This window comes from Cricetulus griseus (genome assembly GCF_003668045.3).
Source record: "Cricetulus griseus strain 17A/GY chromosome 1 unlocalized genomic scaffold, alternate assembly CriGri-PICRH-1.0 chr1_0, whole genome shotgun sequence".
Lineage (NCBI taxonomy): Eukaryota > Metazoa > Chordata > Mammalia > Rodentia > Cricetidae > Cricetulus > Cricetulus griseus.
Window position 1 is genome coordinate 54,832,043 of NW_023276806.1, and position 18,200 is coordinate 54,850,242.

General features: G+C 44.4%; 1 protein-coding gene across 1 annotated transcript in view; it reads right to left on the reverse strand.

The window, feature by feature from the left end:
- Nucleotides 1-18,200, reverse strand: part of Casq2 (calsequestrin 2) — a 63,610-nt gene that overhangs the window by 17,386 nt on the left and 28,024 nt on the right. The window contains exons 4-7 of the mRNA XM_035451308.1: nucleotides 16,625-16,736; nucleotides 8,848-8,921; nucleotides 2,627-2,757; nucleotides 1,300-1,345 (exon numbers count right to left, since the gene is read on the reverse strand). Of these exons, the coding sequence (XP_035307199.1) occupies nucleotides 1,300-1,345; nucleotides 2,627-2,757; nucleotides 8,848-8,921; nucleotides 16,625-16,736 (363 nt within the window). The remainder of the gene's footprint in view (nucleotides 1-1,299; nucleotides 1,346-2,626; nucleotides 2,758-8,847; nucleotides 8,922-16,624; nucleotides 16,737-18,200) is intronic.

Below are 18,200 nucleotides of genomic sequence, written 5' to 3' on the forward strand. Positions count from 1 at the left end.
GGGGATGTTTCTGCAGTTGTGTTCTCTCCCTTCCCAGAACCTCCTCAGCAATAAAGAATGGCCTCTGGGATAAAGAAAAGAAGGACTAAAGACACCACAGATGAGAAGAAGCAGTAAGTGTTCTCAGTTTAAAATGTTCTGGAACAAAGACTGGGAACCTGTTCTAGGGTCAAGGGCACTGAAGAAATATAACAACCAAGTGTAAGAGTCCAAAGCTGCATTAGATGTTGGGCCAGTGTAAAAAAGGTTTTCTCTCACAATAAAGGATTTTAGTGGGACTCCTGGACAATTGAGTAAGCTCTATACAGTTAGATGAATACTGATTTCTGGATTTGTTTTTCGAGACTGGGTTTCTCTGTGTAACAGTCCTGGCTGTACTGGAAATTGTTTTGTAGACCAGGCTGTCCTCAAATGATTTCTGGATTTTTATCACTATGGCTATGAGAGAAGAGCACTTGAAATATTTTGGGATTTTTATATCAGATATAGAACTTTCAAATAGCACAGAAATATATATATATATATATATATGCATTTGCATATGAACATATTTATATATATGAGAAGAGAGAAAAAACAAGGTGGTAAAATATCAACATTTGAGCACTCTGGGTGAAGAAATAATGGATTTTTTCACATTGTTTTGTGAATCAAAAATTATTTTAAAGTAAACCAGCTTTTAAAGGGAATGCTTGTTTGTCCAACTTACAGCCCACAGGCCACTTGGAAATATGTATATCTGTGAATGAGGTCCAAGAAAAAAACATAAACTTACTTAACACATTATGAGATTTATTTGGGGGGTATTGTTTTGCTTTATTGTTTTGTTTTACTTTTTTTTATCTTTTTAAATTTGATCATGTGGTTCTGGAGGCTGGTCTTTCTAGATGACACTCCATCTCACTTGTCCTCAGAAGTCCTATTTTAACTGGGGGAAAAAGTCAGAAAGACCATGTGATATGATATAGATGCAAGAATACTCAATGGCAGATACAGCCCTTGAATCCAGGTCTCTACAACTTTGTAGACTGGGGTTCTTCCACTATGCTGCCTGACCCAGTTGGTGGCACATGAATGGAAGCCAACCACTAAGGGAAATGAGTTTGAGCAATATTACCGAGAGAATAGTACCACAAATGGATCCTACTGGATCCACAGACACCTGGGCTTTATGTGAGCATAAAGTCATCCATGTTTCCAATACTGCACTCTCTAGATGCCCAACCTAGTCAATAAGACTTGGCAGTCAGAGGGCACCCTCGTGGAAGGACATACAACACAACTCTGCCATTTCCTTACCCATGTTTCAAACATATCCTCTGGACGCAAGCGACGTAGAGTAGGTCTGAAAAACAGAAGAGCTTCTTTGAGTAGAGATCTCTACAGTAGAAACTGAGTCTCAGCCCCATGCAAATGAGATGCTGGTTCACTTCCTCAAGCCTAAGGAGCCCCGAACCCACCTCTGCCCCAAGGAATCAGAGCTTTTCCACCTGCTGTGTCAGGAGAGAACTAGGCCCAAACCATTCAGCCTAGTCACAGACCCGTTAGATCCAAAGCACACCAAGCACATGGGGATGGGTCAGTGGGAACAGAGACAGCACCTTCCCAGTGTCCCCTCTTTACAGATAGGGGCTCTCTGTAAGAGAGCCCAGAGCCAGTCTTGAACAAGGAAATGGGACAGACAACAATTATTCCAATGCAGAATGCCAGTTTTTGTCATTAGGGTCATCCATCAAAAACCATAACAATAGATGTCATGTTTACCCCTTCCAGTGTTGTCTTCCTGCAGGGACAGACTGTGTAGGTGTAGGGATCATGGTGCTTCAGGATCAGTGAACATATTTGTCCATGCCAGGGAGGGAGGAAAGGTGAGAAAGTGGTTCTACTACCATGGCCCATGTGCCCAGATGGCTCCTACCTCCAGAGCAGAGACAGAGGACACCAGCTGGTGGGCCAGACCAGGCCAAGGCCTCTTGTTTGTGTAACTAGACCCTGCTGGGGATGCTGCCACACCCATTTGTTTACACATGAGCAAGGGCTGCTTACATGCTCCTAGCCCAGAGCTGAACAGCTGCAACAGAGGCCATTTGACCCCAGAACTGTGCAAATATTTACTATGTGGTTCTTCAGTGAAAAATTTTGTAGATCCCTGCTAGAGATGCTCTGAGTCCTAGCAAATATCCCTGTCCCAAAAGTTGTCTGTTGAATTGTCCCTGGTTATATTACTTAATTACTCAGTCTGAGCCTGCTGTCTGAGAATAACAGCTCCATAAGGTTGAAGAGTAGCTAAAGTTCCTCCCATAAAGCACAAGGAATGTTGCTGCATATATAGGAAGTTGTCATTATAAGTGTAGGGTTTCATTCGCATCTTATTCTGGCTTGGGGTAGGGGTGGGAGGGTGCCAACTAGAAGGAGGTCACCTAACTCTACCTGCAAATGCAGAGTCTCATTCAGAAGTGGTAGCATCCTTGAAATTGCTCAATGACTAACAAAGCTACATTGGCCAGTTCTGTTCTACTGGGTGTCTTATTTTAGGTTGTTGCTCTTGATGACTCTGGATTGTCAACACTGAGAGGCTCCTATCCATTAGCCATCCCCCACATTCCCCAAATGTCATCTTGAGTACCTTTGATGTTCCTTCACAAACTCCACAAGCTCCTCTTCTGTGTAAGGTTTGTTCGGGATGACATTGGGCTCATCCATAAATGGCTCATAGAAGCCAACTTCATTCATCTTCAAGGACAACTTCTTTGCCACCTGTAACAGGCAGAGATCAGTTACTCACTTGAATGCTAGCCTAGAGTAGTAGTGGGCTACCTACCCAGAAGAGGGTGCTTGTGTTCTCTGGTAACAACATGAGAGCTTATGGGAAATTTTAACTTAAATCCTGAAGTAGCAGGGACTCTACCACTTGTAGTCTGGGCAGGACTTACTCTTTCGATCAAGGTAGGTTCAATAGAAAAAGACTTGTCTGCAGAATAACCATGACAGGGAACAGTTGGAAAAACAAGTGGTGTACATAAATGAATGGTTATCTTCCCTCTGCTGTGTTTTCCAGGGCTGGAGGATCGAGCAGATGGTAACAGAGCATGCTCACAGGGTGGCTTTCACTGAATTAATTTGGATAAGGCAATTGATGGAAACCATTAAATTACACAGGTTCACAGAATCAAAAGCCAACCCATTCACCTGTCCTTAATCTGCTCATAAACTCTAATTGCTAGTTAAGCTGAAGCATGGGACCTACTAGGGCTCAGTCTCTGTACCAAGCTCGATAAGTGTTTGTTGGGCCCTGAGAACTGCCCAGCAATAAGACAACTAATCATCCTGTTTTTCCTAGGACAGAAAGGCTTCCTGGGCCTTAGGACTTTTAGTGCTCAAGTGTGGATTGTTCCAAGGGAGCCAGGATGAGTGGCTCACCCTATAACTAAGCTGGAAGAGAGTGCCATAGATTTTTTTTCTCCCTTGTTCAAGGGGCCATACAGCAGTGCATTGTCAAGGCAGATTGGTTGCTTTTTGCTTGCAAAGTTGCTGAGCTCACAACCTCTCATTGTGACATGCTTTGAGTGGCCTGGAATGTACAAGGCTCAATAGGAAGCCAAATGCCATTCTCCAGCTCAGAGCCGTGGTCCAAGAAAGCACAGGATAGAACAGTGGCTCCCTTTAAAGTGAACAGCATTGCCTAGGAGCTGACACCTTGTGGTGGTAACCAGAGCACAGTGACCCAGTAACCCAGGGACTGGGACTAATGGGGGAAGGGTGGGCATTACATAAGCTCTTACACAAGGAGCTCTATTCTGTGGAAACACTTATGTCCACAAGTATCCAGGTCACTCTATTCCAAAACACAAGCTTCAATCCAGCATCTTATGCAGGGTTGAAGCCAACAGGCCACAGAAAGAGCTACAGTCAGGCTGGGGCTTGGTGTAAACCCATGACCCCAGCACTAGAGGCTGAGGCAGGAGAATCACAGGTTCAGCATCAGATTAAACAAGGATGAGTTCAAGACTAGTCTCACTTATGGAAACCTTGTCTCGAGATAAAAATTAAAAAGTAGGCTGAGGATGGAGTTCCAGAGTATGGAACGTTGTCTAGCACTTTTGAGGTTCAATCCTCAGCACAGAGAGAGGGGAGTCAGGGGGAGGGAAAAAGGAAGGATGTGATGAGTTTTTCTTACACTTGATTGCCTCCTTGTGGGGGGTACAGTGTGAGTGATCCAGTGATGAGGCAGGGGTCTGTGGGTTGGGAGGAGCAAACAGACAAGGGCCTCTATTGACACAATCCTTTGCACACTTACCTATAGTACAACAAGCTTGAGAATGCCAGGCTCTGCTCTCTGGGTTCACTCACTCACACACTGGCTCACTCGCTCACCCACCCACTCAGTCAGTCAGTCACTCACACACTCACTCACCCACTCATTCACTGTGTTCTAAGAGCCAGGTTTCCAGATGAGAAATGATTAGTCTGAACAAAAACTGTAATGCTAGCTGGATGGTGGGGGCTCACACCTTTAATCCCAGCACTCAGGAGGCAGAGACAGGCAGATCTCTATGAGTTCAAGGCCAGCCTGGTCTATACAGCAAGTTCCAGTACAGGCTCCAAATCTACACAGAGAAACCCTGTCTCGAAAAACCAAAAACCAAACCAAATCAAAACTGTAATGCTATCAATCACATAGCCTGCTTACTATGTGCTGGCCACAGCTGCAAAGTGCTTTAGGTTGGTTGTGTTGTGCAGTACTCACTTTAAACATGGTCAGAGGTACTACTCTGATCTCTTTTACATACAAAGAATAATTTAGGTGAGTGATTCATCAGGATGAGAAGGGCAGGGCCACGGTTATGCTCCAACATCCTTTCCTTTTGACAGTTCCCTTCTTGACCATGCATAGAAATGAATCTGTAGATATTCGGTAAACGCTACATTGGCAGCCTTCATTCTAATGAGATGTTTCTTTGTCATTCTGTCATTAATTCATCCTACATCAGGAGAAGTAATCATGCAGGTGAGAGCTGGTCAGAACCACATGTCATGCTGCATGTGCATGCCTGTGTGTGGGCATGTGACTGTGCACAGGGTCTCTGGTTCCCGGATGCCACTGCCTGGGTCTGCAATGTTTGGTCTATGAATGTAAAATTGAATTGTTGAGGCCTTAATTTTCAGTCTGGAAGAGTCTAAGATTTCCAAGAGTCTCTTGGCTCTTTCCTCCCTCTCTGCCTCCATGAAACTCCTTCCTGTACTTCTCTTTCTTCCAGTCTTGGGTAATTGTGTCTTAAATAGCAAAGACTGAAGGAGAGTTGACTGGCCAATGAATTCATTGTTCGGTTTGTCTGTAAGTATTTAGTGTGGCTTCTGAATCAAGGGTAAGAATCTAACAAAACCTGGCTCATGGGTGTTACAACTACATAATGATACATTGTACTCTCAGATACCAGATAGCTCCATAAAAATAAAAATTACCCATGATTTTTTTTGTCCTTTAGTTGAAATAAGCTTTGGCACTTTGAAGCAAACTGCAAAGGACAATGAACATTTCCCTGGCATTTACATACACAGGGATTTTGACTCATGACTTTCCTGAAGTTTAACAGGTCAGTCCTGTGGTCAGCAATGAAGAATTAGCTGAGCAGGAACCTGGACCTTCTCCACATCTCTCTTCTCCATCAGTTCTTTCAGGCATCAGAGTGGCTCAGAACAGACTAAGTCTTCATTTCACTGGTGCCCAGGCAAAGGAGAAGGGCAGGCTGGAGGGGTGTGAGAACAGTAGAGCTGGCACTTCGCAGGCTGCCAGGTGCAAAGGTGGACTCCAGCCTCTTGCTCCCACCACTTTCTCACTGGCCCTGAGCTTTAGGGTCGCCTGATCTATACCACAGGGATCTGTGTGGGGTCCCAAACCTGTGTGCCCTGCAAAGTTCCCTGGGAAGAGCTTGCTCTTTTTTAAGCTTTAGACTCCTAGGGCTAGAACGATGACTCAGCAGTTAAGAGCACATTCTGCTCCCTCAGAGGACTGGATCTGTTCCTAGCACCCATGTTAGGAGGCTCACAGCCACCTGTAGCTCCAGCTCCAAGGAGATCTGACGCCTCTGATGTCTGTGGGTTCCTGCACTCACACACACACACACACACACACACACACACACACACACACACACACTTAAAATAAAACAAATATTTCAAAAACTAATTCAGATTACTGTGTTCTGTCACAACCTTAAAAAATAATTTCCTGGAATAATACCATAGATTAAGGTTGTTGTTTTGTTTTGTTTTGTTTTGTTTTGTTTTATTTTTAGCTTGTGTTCCTAACAGCCGCTTCTCCCTGATGTCCTTAGTGGCTTCAAGTCTGATGCTTGGTTGCTTGTTTTTGTTTGTTTCTCTCAGCTCAGATTTGCAATCTCCAACAACTTAAGGATTCTCTTCCTTTGTGGCGGCCAGATGCCCTTGTGGCAAACTGAACTGTCACTCCCTCCCAGGTTTTACTTTTTCTGCTCTTCAGCTCTTTCGCCCCCTGCTGGACACTATTGAGGCTGCAGCCGTGCCTTCTGGATCTCACCACCTCCTCCCTGGGCCCCGAGGGTGCAGGTCCGAGGTGGCATTAGCCTGGTCCCCGTTCTGCGTCCCATAGGGAGGTGCAGAAACTGCCTTTTACTGCTAACCTCACAAGGCCACGTGCACAGCGGCACTTAGGACTCTGTCTTAGTTGGTAGCAAAGCAGCATTGGAAGTTCCCTGGCCTCCTGTCTTCATAGCCACAGATGTGGAGTCACACTGTAGCCACAGACACAGAGTCACATTCTGGGTAGGCTGGAAGTCACTTTTTAAAACAAAGTGCTCTGAACTCTGAATGGACTATCACTCAGAAAACTAGGGCTCTGGAGATTAGCCAAGCCCACACGCCCAGGACTCTCTCCTTTCTTCTCTTCAGACAAACCCTCCTCTTTAATTTTTTAAAAAATTATACTGGGTTACATAAGGCCATTTTCATGCAACTGCATAATCTCTCCATACTTCCCTGCCCCTGTCTTCCTAAGAAAGTTTCACTTCTAATTTCATGTCAGGAGTATTAGTGTTTTGTATATCTATATAAAATACAGAAACTATACATGAGAGAAATGTGATAACTGTGTCCTTTAGACTGACTCAATTCACTCCATATGATAATCTCCAATTGCATACATTATCCTATGGTGATATGTTATTTATGATTTAATAAAGCTTGCCTGAGGGTTCAGAATGCAAAGCCAGCCACAGTCATAGAAACCAGGCAGTGGTGGTACACACCTTTACACCCAAGACTCAGGAGACAGAGGCAGATGGATCTTTGTGCGTCCAAGACCATTCTGGACTACACAAGAATGAATTAGTTCAAAAGAGTAGCGGAGCTCAAGCGTTTAATCCCAGAACCTGGGATCACACGCCTTTAATCCCAGCACTAGGGAGGTGGACACGGAAGTGATATGGCTGGATAGAAAAAAGAATATAAGGCGGGAGGAGACAGGAACTCAGAGCTTTTGCCTCTGAGGATTTGTGGAGACAGGGTTACCATTTCAGCCTGCTAGAAGTAAGAGCTACTGACTTGGCTGCTTTGCTTTTCTGATCTTCAGCTTGAACCCCAATATCTGTTTCTGGGTTTTTATTATTCATGTTGCATTTTCCTACAAACAACTTCATTTTTGTGACTGAAAAAAATTCATTATGTGTATGCATCATTTTACTGATTTTATTTTTATTTTATGTGTACGGATGTTTTGTATACTACTTGTGTGCCTGATTCACGGAGAGGCCGAGAGGACCTAGGAATTCCTGGAACTGGAGTTACAAATAACTGTGGCCCCCTTTATGGGAGCTGGAACTCAAACCTTGAACGTTCAGAAGAACAGCCAGTGCTCTTAACTGCTGGGCCATCTCTCCAGCCCCACATGTCCTTTCACCACTCCTCTGTTGATGAACACCTGGGCTGATTCTATTAGATTAGTTCCTTTCTTTCAGATGGGGTCTCGTGTAACCAGGCTGACTTTGAACTTCCCCTGTAGCTGAAGATGAACTTGAATACCTTGCTTATCTATGCAGTATTGGAATCAAACCTAGGCCTTGATGCACGTTAGGCCTGTGTTATTCCAACTGAGCTCCACACCCAGAACTCAGAGCTCTTAACCTACAATCTCTTAGTCACCCCTGTCTCAGCAAAACCATAAGCCAGTGACAAATCCAACTTGGGTTTCTGCATTCATCATTGCCCAATACACTACTGTGACCTCCCCTCCTCCTGGGTCTAGGTTTTTTATTATCAGCAGTTGTTACAACTAGCTAACATGTACTGCACACTTGCAATGACCAGACTCCAGCCACACGCTCTACCCATGGCTTCTTTCTCTGAGCACAGCTGTGCAGAACAGCATCTTTGACATCCGGTGAGACTCAGACTACACCCAGCCTTACTGACTGTGATCGAATCCATTTATCGTCCCCTGCCTTGGTTATTCCCTCTGTACAGTGAGGATACTGCCCCCTCTTTCAGGCCTTTGAGAAGATGGAATTGCCCATCCCTGCATAAAATAATCACTTAAAATGATCACTATCACCATCTTGCCATTTTTGCTCAAAAGCTGCCCCAATTATGAATCTCAACCAATGAGGGCAAACTTTCTTTGAATTTAGATTACATTGGATTCATTAGTTAGCTCTTCCTTTTGGATTATGGGCTAGAATACAGGGACCATATCCTCAGAAGTGGTTTTCCAGGCTCTTCTAACTCTAGACAAAGAAGCGAAGGATGGTGGAGGGTTCCAACTTTAATTGTCCATGCCACTGAACATGTTTTAATGGGGTTGTCATATGTACTTACCCCCTTGTCAAAGGTGGCAAAGAACTTGATATAAGGCTGGAAATGTTCGGCTGCCTCTTGGAACGCTTTGTAATCTAGGAGGGAAGCCATGGGAGAAAGAACATTTGCAAGAGGCAAACTGCACACTTGGAGAGAACTGTGTTAGGTAACTATTCAACACCATCTAAAAAGATAGTTGAAGCTGAAATTGATGTGCATCTCTCCCACAAAGGTTTGTGAACAAAAAGCAAGAAATGGGGGAAGCTGAGGAAGAGGAAGAAAAAACACATTGGAAAACTTCAAATCAAAAGAAAAAACCAAACCAAAGAAACCAAAACCAAAAAGGGACTCCTTCCACCCAAATCCATGGAGTTATAGTTGCACCCACTGAAGACGAGGTTTCTGCATAAATGAGCTCATGGTAAGAGGAAACTGACCACATTGTGTTTACAGTTAAAAGAAAGACAGGACCCCACAAAGCTCCTAAAGCTTCTCCAAAGGAGGGTTCCCAGGTGCATCTTACATTTGGTTTTCTTTTTTAAAAGCAGGTTAGTGTTCACAGCTCTCCTCTCCAACCTCCAGCTCTTAACTTTCATTCTGTCCCCTTTTCCACCATGTTCCCTGAGCCTTGGGGGACAGGGATTGGTAGAGATGCCCCATCTACAAGGAACACTCACAGTCTCTGCATTTACCCATTGCAATGAGAGGCTTCTGAGCAGGTTTGGGAGCTACACAAATCTATGGATATAAACTTAAGTATTTATTTATTGTTTTGTGTTGATTTGTTTTTTTTTTTTTTTTTTGAGACAAGGTCTCATTGTATAGCCTTGGCTAGCCTGGAACTCACTCTGTAGACCAGGCTGGCCTCAAACTCAGAGATCTACCACCCTCTGCCTCCCAAGTGCTGGGATTAAAAGCCTGTGTTACCATGCTTGGTTAAATATAAATATTTAGAAGGCAGTTTGATAACATAAGATATAATAGGGGTGTCCTGGGAGGAATTCAGGGGGGCAGCAAGGGGTGAGTATGATCAAAATACATTGTGTGTGTATGAAATTTTCAAAGACTAAAAAGAGGTTTAATTTTAAACCCTGACTCTAAGAAGATTATTTTAAACCAAGCCTATACTTGACTCTGGTTTCAAATGTATATCCAAATTTGTCACGGAAGGAAGGAGCCACACCCATGTGAGAAGACTTCGATTTACTACACTTACAGAGACTGCATGAGGAATCTGGAAGTCAGGCCTTCTAGTCAAGGATGGGAATGGTGGCACTTGTTATATTTTATTATCCTACAATCCCGAGCCTATGATTTACTCTTCATAAGATTGACATTTTTTCCTTTCATTGGATTTCATACTCCTGAATTAGGCAGACTTGTGTAAGATTTGGTCATAGATTACTTCAGAATAATGCTGGCTCAGCAATGCCCAGGTAAAACAGACAAACACACCAAAATCAAGAGACTCTGGGCCTGGGGAGGGCACTGGGTTTTAGGAGCCACAGGGCTGGGGAAACATATCACTTAAGTAGCTGCCTGACACACCCAAGGAATTGAGTCTGGGGTTCAGTTCCCAGAACCCATGTAATAAACCCTGGCAGGTGACAGATGCTTGTCATCTCAGTGTTGAGGAGACAGAGACAAATGGATCCCTGAGGTTGCTGGCCCCTACTTGGAAAGTTCCAGGCCGGTTAGAGAATCTGTTTCTTAAAAATCAAAAGACTTAAAAAAAATAATACAGTCTGTTCTCAGCTGCACCCATATCTATGTTAACACATGCTCCCCCCCCCACATGCTTGCATTCGTGCACACAATACATACACATGCAGGCACACATGTGAAGAACCACAATACATGTCAGTTGTTCTAAAAGAGAGGATGACAGCACATATTTGAGGGTTTCGAAATGTGAAGGAATGCTGATCTGGTACCTACTAGTTATGTACAGCAATACAGATAGCCCTAAAGCCATGGGCAGTCAGAAAGACTTCATTGGGGTAACTAAGTGTTTTGGGTGGTCGGCAGAAGCATTTGAAAGAGCAGAGAGAAGAACTAAACAGAGGAAGGGTCCTCAACATATGGGTGACCTATTTGCTTGTAATAATATAAAGCCTTTTCATTAATTAATAAAAAAAGGGTGATATGTAGGAAGCCGGTTCCTGCATTATAATGCTGCCTGAAGACACCAAGGTGTGAATTACTTCACAGGCGCTGGGTAATCTCCATTCCTTTGATCTCTGCCTATCCCGTGGCTCATTCTTGCCTGAGGAGCTAAAGCCATTCATAGGGTAATACGTCCCAGGCGGCTGGTCAGCCTTTTATATAGGGATGGTTTTCTTAGTTCAATGTCTCTGCTTAGTCTCTGCTAAGTCTCTGCTCAGTCTCTGCTCAGTCTAATGCATTAAAGCTTGTCTGCAGAAGGATCCGAGTGTCCTGCGTGTGTTTCTTGCTGGCGAGGAATACAGAGCGGGCGCGGGACATATGGTGCCGAAACCCGGGAAGCTTAACATCTCCAGCACCTCAGAGACCCCTCTAACGAGGCGGATTCAGAACTGCAGGGTGGTAAATTCGGAGAGGTATGATTTTTCTGGACTTTGGCTTGGGAATGTTGCTATTTTGGGAGGTTAATCTATTTTGACTTTTCTCACTGTTGTAACAATCTTAAAGAAGTCCAAAATTACATATCAGAAACCGAATGTAATGAGAAAAATTCGGAGAGGTATGATTTTTCTAGACTTTGGCTTGGGAATGTTGCTATTGTGGGAGGTTAATATAGAGGCTTCTATGCTTTTACTAGGAGCTATTTTGACTTTTCTCACTGTTGTAGCAATCTTAAAGAAGTCCAGAATTACATATCAGAAACCGAATGTAGTGAGAGATGGGGCGCGCCTAACAGTAAAATATAAGAAAAAAGGACCTCCCGGGATGTCTAGTGACATGGGAGTGTATATAAGAAGAGAAACTACAACATATAAAAAAAAAGGACCTCCCGGGGTGTCTACTGACAAGGGAGTGTATAAAGCTTTAAATCTTAATAGCTCTGATGACTCTAAAAGCTCAAGAGATAAAGTTTTAAAAGGAACAGCTCAGCTAGATGAGGGAGAGACAGAAAAGGAGGGAGAAAGAATGGGAAATGGCCGGTCACACCCCGGTAAATTTAAGAGAAATAAAGACTCAAAACCTAGCCTCTGCCCTGCAACGAAGCTGGAAGCCTTGGAGCTGAGCAGCTCAGACTCTGAGATTTTAGACTCTAACAAGGAAACAAAGCTAGAGAAAAAAACAGCACGGCCAAAAATGCCAGCGGGTGTGCTTCCATCAGCACCCCCACTATTTGAAACCGACTCCTTCTTACCATCAGAGGAGCAAAGAAAATTACAGATGGCTTTCCCAGTCTTTGATAGGGAAAAAGGCCATGCCTGCTATTCAACACTTCTTAAAGGCCTGGAATGCCTGGGGCTTTAAAGCCTCATTAACATTGACGCTCGGGCCAAGCGTCTCACCTCAAAAACTAAAAGGCCAAAAGGAAATGGTAAAATGGAAAGATATCTTAACTGATTTTTGGAAAGGCCCGGATCCTATTCTCATAAGATCCAGGGGAGCGATATTATGTTTTCTCACAGGATGAAGAGAATCCCCTGTGGATCCCAGAAAGATTCAACCCGAAGAGCCTCTGCAGACCTTCAAAAGTCGAAACTCCACCCTCTACCCCCGGGAGTTGAGAGCCGCTATTGTTATCCAGATTAACTCATGCCCTTGGCGGAGCGATTGTCTCTACTTAAGGGGTGGGGGTAATTGTTCGATGCAGCCATTTACAGATTGCTGTTATTTTTGGCTGGTCTGTGAGAAAAGGGGTGGGTATAATTGTTTGATGCAGCCGTTTTTTGGCTGGCCTATGAGAAAAGGGGTGGGTGTAATTGTTCGATACAGCTGCTTATGGATTGCTGTTACTTTTGACTGGCATGTAAGCTCCAGGGCTCAAACCAAGAGATCACCCAAGCGCTTATATTTTTGGCTAAGCGATAGGCCGCCGGCCAGACAGCTCTTGCACACCCGGAGCCTAGGCTCACTGCACAGGGTAGAGTGTCTGGTTTGTGCAGCCCCAAAAAGAGGGATGCTGAGCATAGGCATCGCACAGAGTTGCCTATTATACAGGCTTCTCTGGGAGGTACGTTGACCTGCATAAGGGTTACCTGCCTTGAGAATCCCCTTTCCCAGAAAAACGGCAGAGGACAGGTCGGGAGTACTTCGGGTCAAACTGACAGCCTGATGGTGACTCTCGTACACAGTCTTAATGTTTGATTTTGGGAAGGTCAACCCCTGCCTCTATCCCTCAACATATGGGTGACCTATTTGCTTGTAATAATATAAAGCCTTTTCATTAATTAATAAAAAAAGGGTGATATGTAGGAAGCCGGTTCCTGCATTATAATGCTGCCTGAAGACACCAAGGTGTGAATTACTTCACAGGCGCTGGGTAATCTCCATTCCTTTGATCTCTGCCTATCCCGTGGCTCATTCTTGCCTGAGGAGCTAAAGCCATTCATAGGGTAATACGTCCCAGGCGGCTGGTCAGCCTTTTATATAGGGATGGTTTTCTTAGTTCAATGTCTCTGCTTAGTCTCTGCTAAGTCTCTGCTCAGTCTCTGCTCAGTCTAATGCATTAAAGCTTGTCTGCAGAAGGATCCGAGTGTCCTGCGTGTGTTTCTTGCTGGCGAGGAATACAGAGCGGGCGCGGGACAGAAGGGCAATAGTGAGAGCAATACCAGAGCAGCAGCAGAGGCTCAAAAGCCCTGCCCATCCCCGTCCCCAACATCTCTGTTGAATTTCTTGCCACCTCCATGAACTGTGAGCTCCTAGCCCAAGAATGACCAGAACCAGAGTGAGGACCCCCCTTCTTCTCTTAGAAGTCTGACCCATGCTGCTGCCAAGATGAAGGATGGAGAGGTGGGCATGGTGGCATGTTACTTTGATGCTAGCACTCAGGAGGCAGCTGGAGTTCTATGAGTTAGAGGCCAGCCTGGTCAACATAACAAGTTCCAGGCCAGTCAGAGCTATTTAGAGAGATTCTTTCTCAAGCAAACAAAAAGATTAAAGATGGAGCTAGGGACTCCCAGATGGGTGACTCAAAATTCACTGGGCCTTCATTCAGTCATGTTGTCACAGCAGTTGTCCAGGATGCCTGGTTTTGTCACTGGCCTGTCTGGTATTGTGAAATCTAAGCATTCAGCCCCCTCCTCCAGTAAAGACTCATCTTACAGTTTCCTCACCCCCTTTCTCCATCTCTCAAGAGTCCACATCCATTTCAGTGCCTCAGATTTTAGTGACTGGTTAACAGCACAAGACATGTCTAAGAGGCCATCATCTGCCTTACAAAGAACCAAAACAAGTTGTTGTGGCTGGAGCATTCAAGAGATAGCCCTGGGACATTAGACTTGGGGACACTGCCCAGTCTGTGTGCTAATGGTGTGGTTGCAATGACCAGAAGTCATAAAGGACTTCATAGCATGCATTTTCCTTGAAAGTCCTGAGGGTCAATAGCCACAGAAAGGCTGTCAAGAAGGTTTGCTTGTGATTCTGAATTCCACATAAATGGATGTCATAAAATGTGACCCTAATAACATCTAAACCTAGCCACATAATCGTGTGTCTTTTGACCTTTGGATTGGAAGTCCTCTCTCCAATGTTTCACACTAACAATATACAGTATTATCAACTGAGAAGTAATTTAAAAACAAAACAGTGAACTATAAACACTGAAGAATCTGGGAGGTTATTTGTGGACTTCAAAAAATGAAGTGAACTGAGCTGAGCCTCTAATGCAATTTAACTTTAAATTACAGGCTCTCCTGTAGCACAGACTGGCTTTCAACTCATGCTCCTCCTGCCTCTATACCCCAAGTGCTGGGATTAGACACAAGCTACCACCATTAGCTAGTATTTTGATTTGTTAATAATAACTACAGAACAATTTGGGCAGCATATATATATATATATATATATATATATATATATATATATATATATTCCTAGGTGACAGCATCATTGTAGTTTTCCACATATAACTTGCTATGGAAAGATATAGTTGGAGTTCAATCCCATTAAAGGTCACAAGAAATAAGAAGACTATAACTGACCAAAAAGCAGAGCCAGTTATCTGGACTCAGGGATGCTAGGGTTCACCAAGAGCAGGAACCAGACTGGTTATATTGTATCCAATGGTGAGAAAAGAATGATAGCAGCCACAGAAAAGGCAATGAGTGTGGTCCATTGCTTTGCTACCATCCAATGTGTGAATAAGTTTCTTATCAATGGTGGTTTTCAAGGAATTGAAGAGCGTGGCACTTGAAGCCATCATTGGGTATTGCATGCTGCTATTTTAAGCCTGATGCCTAAAGGCATAAAGCTGTATTCCTGGAAGTGACTCAAGATTCTCCTTCAAGAAAATGTACTATATGATCTGTTCCCCATCTCAGGTCTTATGGCTACCATTATATAAGAAAAGTAATAAATAAATAAATAGTAAAATCAGGAAGCCCAAATCCCTTGCAGGTTACTCTCATCGTATGCCTGTGTTCATGATCACATTGCTGTCCCCAGAGAAGGCTTGCAAACATAGCTCACTAGTTGGAGTTTGAGCACTAAAGCTAGGCTCCTGGAATTTACCTCCTGGCTTCTGCATCCATGAGTGACAAGAGATAGATAATCAGAACTTTGTGTTCCACCCCTTCACCATCATGAAGGTGTAGATAACGACCTGGACAGAACAATGTCACATGCCTGTCACATCTAGGCTCAGGCCCCAGCAATCACAGATGGTAATAAAATGGAGCCATTCTGGTTTTTGTCAGTGTGGTGGAGAGGAAGGAAGGCACTGGAAAGCACTTTCTATGCTGATCTTGGCCTTGGCCCTTCCAGATCTATCACACCATGGTTAATGAAGGAGGAGGGAGGAACAGAGAGTAGGAACAAATCGAGGGGGAGGACTGAAAGGAAAAGCACAGCTAGTGTCCATTCATGTGTGTGAAGGCCCTGGTCAGGTTTCTGTTTTGTTTTTTAACTCTAAAGTTACTCTCCCTGTTCTCTTCTCCCTGCTCCTCTGGACTCCTACTCTCCATCTTCTCTTGCCTGGACACCCCAGTGCCATGATGCTGGGAAGGACCCTTTGCTCACCCACAACCTTGCCAAAAAGCCTTCATAGGAATCTGACCAAGGGTGTGGTGGCATCATAGGCACAGACTGACAGCCAGCTGTGGGCTTGGCCGGTGATTTTCCAGGATCTCTAGCAACTACTGAGCCTATCCCTACCCAAAACTCAATTAATTCTCTCCAGCTGACAGGGAAGCTCTCCAGCTGGTGACCATAGGAACCACCAACACCAGGGAGATGGCCACTGGGTGTCCCATCTTACAGGACAAGAATCTGATGGGGAGGCAGACAGGTGGGCGAGGGGAAGGGGGGAAGGAATTTGTTTATTCTATAGAACACACACATAATAACACACATGTAATAACACACACAATAACACATATTCACATACACAGTCACACACACACACACACACACACACACACACACACACCTTCAAGACTAGAGAGCACGACCTGCTCTTAATGTTCTATCTCACTGCCTATTTGGTACAATTTCTGCATGTGTCCTTTTGCACAGGCAACAAAAAGAAACTCAGCTTCTACTGCCCCCGGCAAAAGAGTTATTAAAGCCACACAACCTCTGTTGGGATAGCCTAGCATGCCTTGTTAGGGGCTAGCCTCCAGACCTATGCTGACAGAACACTTACATTCGGAGTCCTCATTCTTAAAAAAGCCGAGGAGCTTGATGTGGTCCTCAATGCGCTCAAAGGCCTGCACTTCCAGCTTGTTATTCACGATCTCCACTGGGTCTTCAATGAGCTGAAATCACACACACAGGCACATACATGGTCACAGACACATGCAGACATAAAGATGTTCAAATAAGAGAGATCATCTTTCCCCAGTGGAAGATAGAACACTCTGGAGGGAAGGGACACGTGTGTACAAACAGTGCAAAATAGGCAGTGAGATGGAAAGAACATTAAGGTCACACCATGCTCTCTAGCCTTGAAGGGGTGTGTGTGTGTGTGTGTGTGTGTGTGTGTGTGTGTGTGTGTGTGTGTGTCTGTACACAAAGGCCAAGGTCTCACATCCCATCCTGCTCCAATGTGCATAGCAGCAGTTCCTCGGGAAGACTTGACCTTAACTTGGGAATGGTTGTCCTGGGGGCGATTCTATTCCTCTTGTCAGTTATATTTTGAAAATTGTATCTTAAGTTATAAATTGACAATTATACCTATACATATATATGCACACATAGAGAAGGAATGTGTGTGTGTATGTGAGAGGGAGAAAAAGTGAGTAAGAGAGAGAGAAAGAGAGAGACAGACAGAGAGAGAGAGAGAGAGAGAGAGAGAGAGAGAGAGAGAGAGAGAAAGAGAGAGTGACTGTGTAGTGTGCACATGTGAACGTGTGAAATCTGTATGCTCAAATGTAGAGGTCGGTGTCTTCCTGTATCTTTCTCTTGCCTACAGACAGGATATCTCACTGAACTGGGAGCGCGCTTTTCTTGCGAGGCTGGCTGGCCGGCCATCTCTCAGGACTGCCTGTCTCTTTCTGCAGGGTTTTCAGGCACAAGAAGACATGCCAGGCTTTTTACATGGGTGCTGGGGATTAAAACCCAGGCCTTCAGATCATTGTTCTTGCACAGCAAGCACTTTAGCCCACTGAGCCATCTCCCCAGCCCTTAACTGTTTGTATTCCTGGAACAATGCTAGGGGATATGAATAAATGATGAAATAGCTAGCTAACTAACATCCATCACCTCCAACACTTACCATTTGTGTGATGAGAACATTTGTGTACTCCTTAGCAATTCTGAAATGTATACTTTTATTTGCTATGCTGACCACATTGTACACTGTCTCAAAGGAAGGAAACCGTACTTATTCTTCCTGCCCGCTGAGACTCTGCCCCACGGATCACAAGCTCCTCATGTTCGACCCCATTCCTGACTCTTGTAACTGGCACTATACAGACTCTCTGCCTCTGTTTCTTTTCAAAAGACTCAATTATCTTACATTCTACATGTAGGTAAAACCACGCCCTGTCTTTTGAATATGAAGTGTCTTTCCCAAGGCTTAATTAAGTGTGGAAGACTTGGCCCACACCTTGAGCTTTCACTCACTGAGATGTGATTAGATCAGGAAGCCTCTGACTCCACTGATAGATGAATCCACTGACAGCACTAAAATCTGATGATGCTCTTGGGCCCTCATAAGAATTAGGAGGGGGAGAAAGTAGGCCACAGAGGATGTGACTTTGCAGGTTGAACCTGGGCCT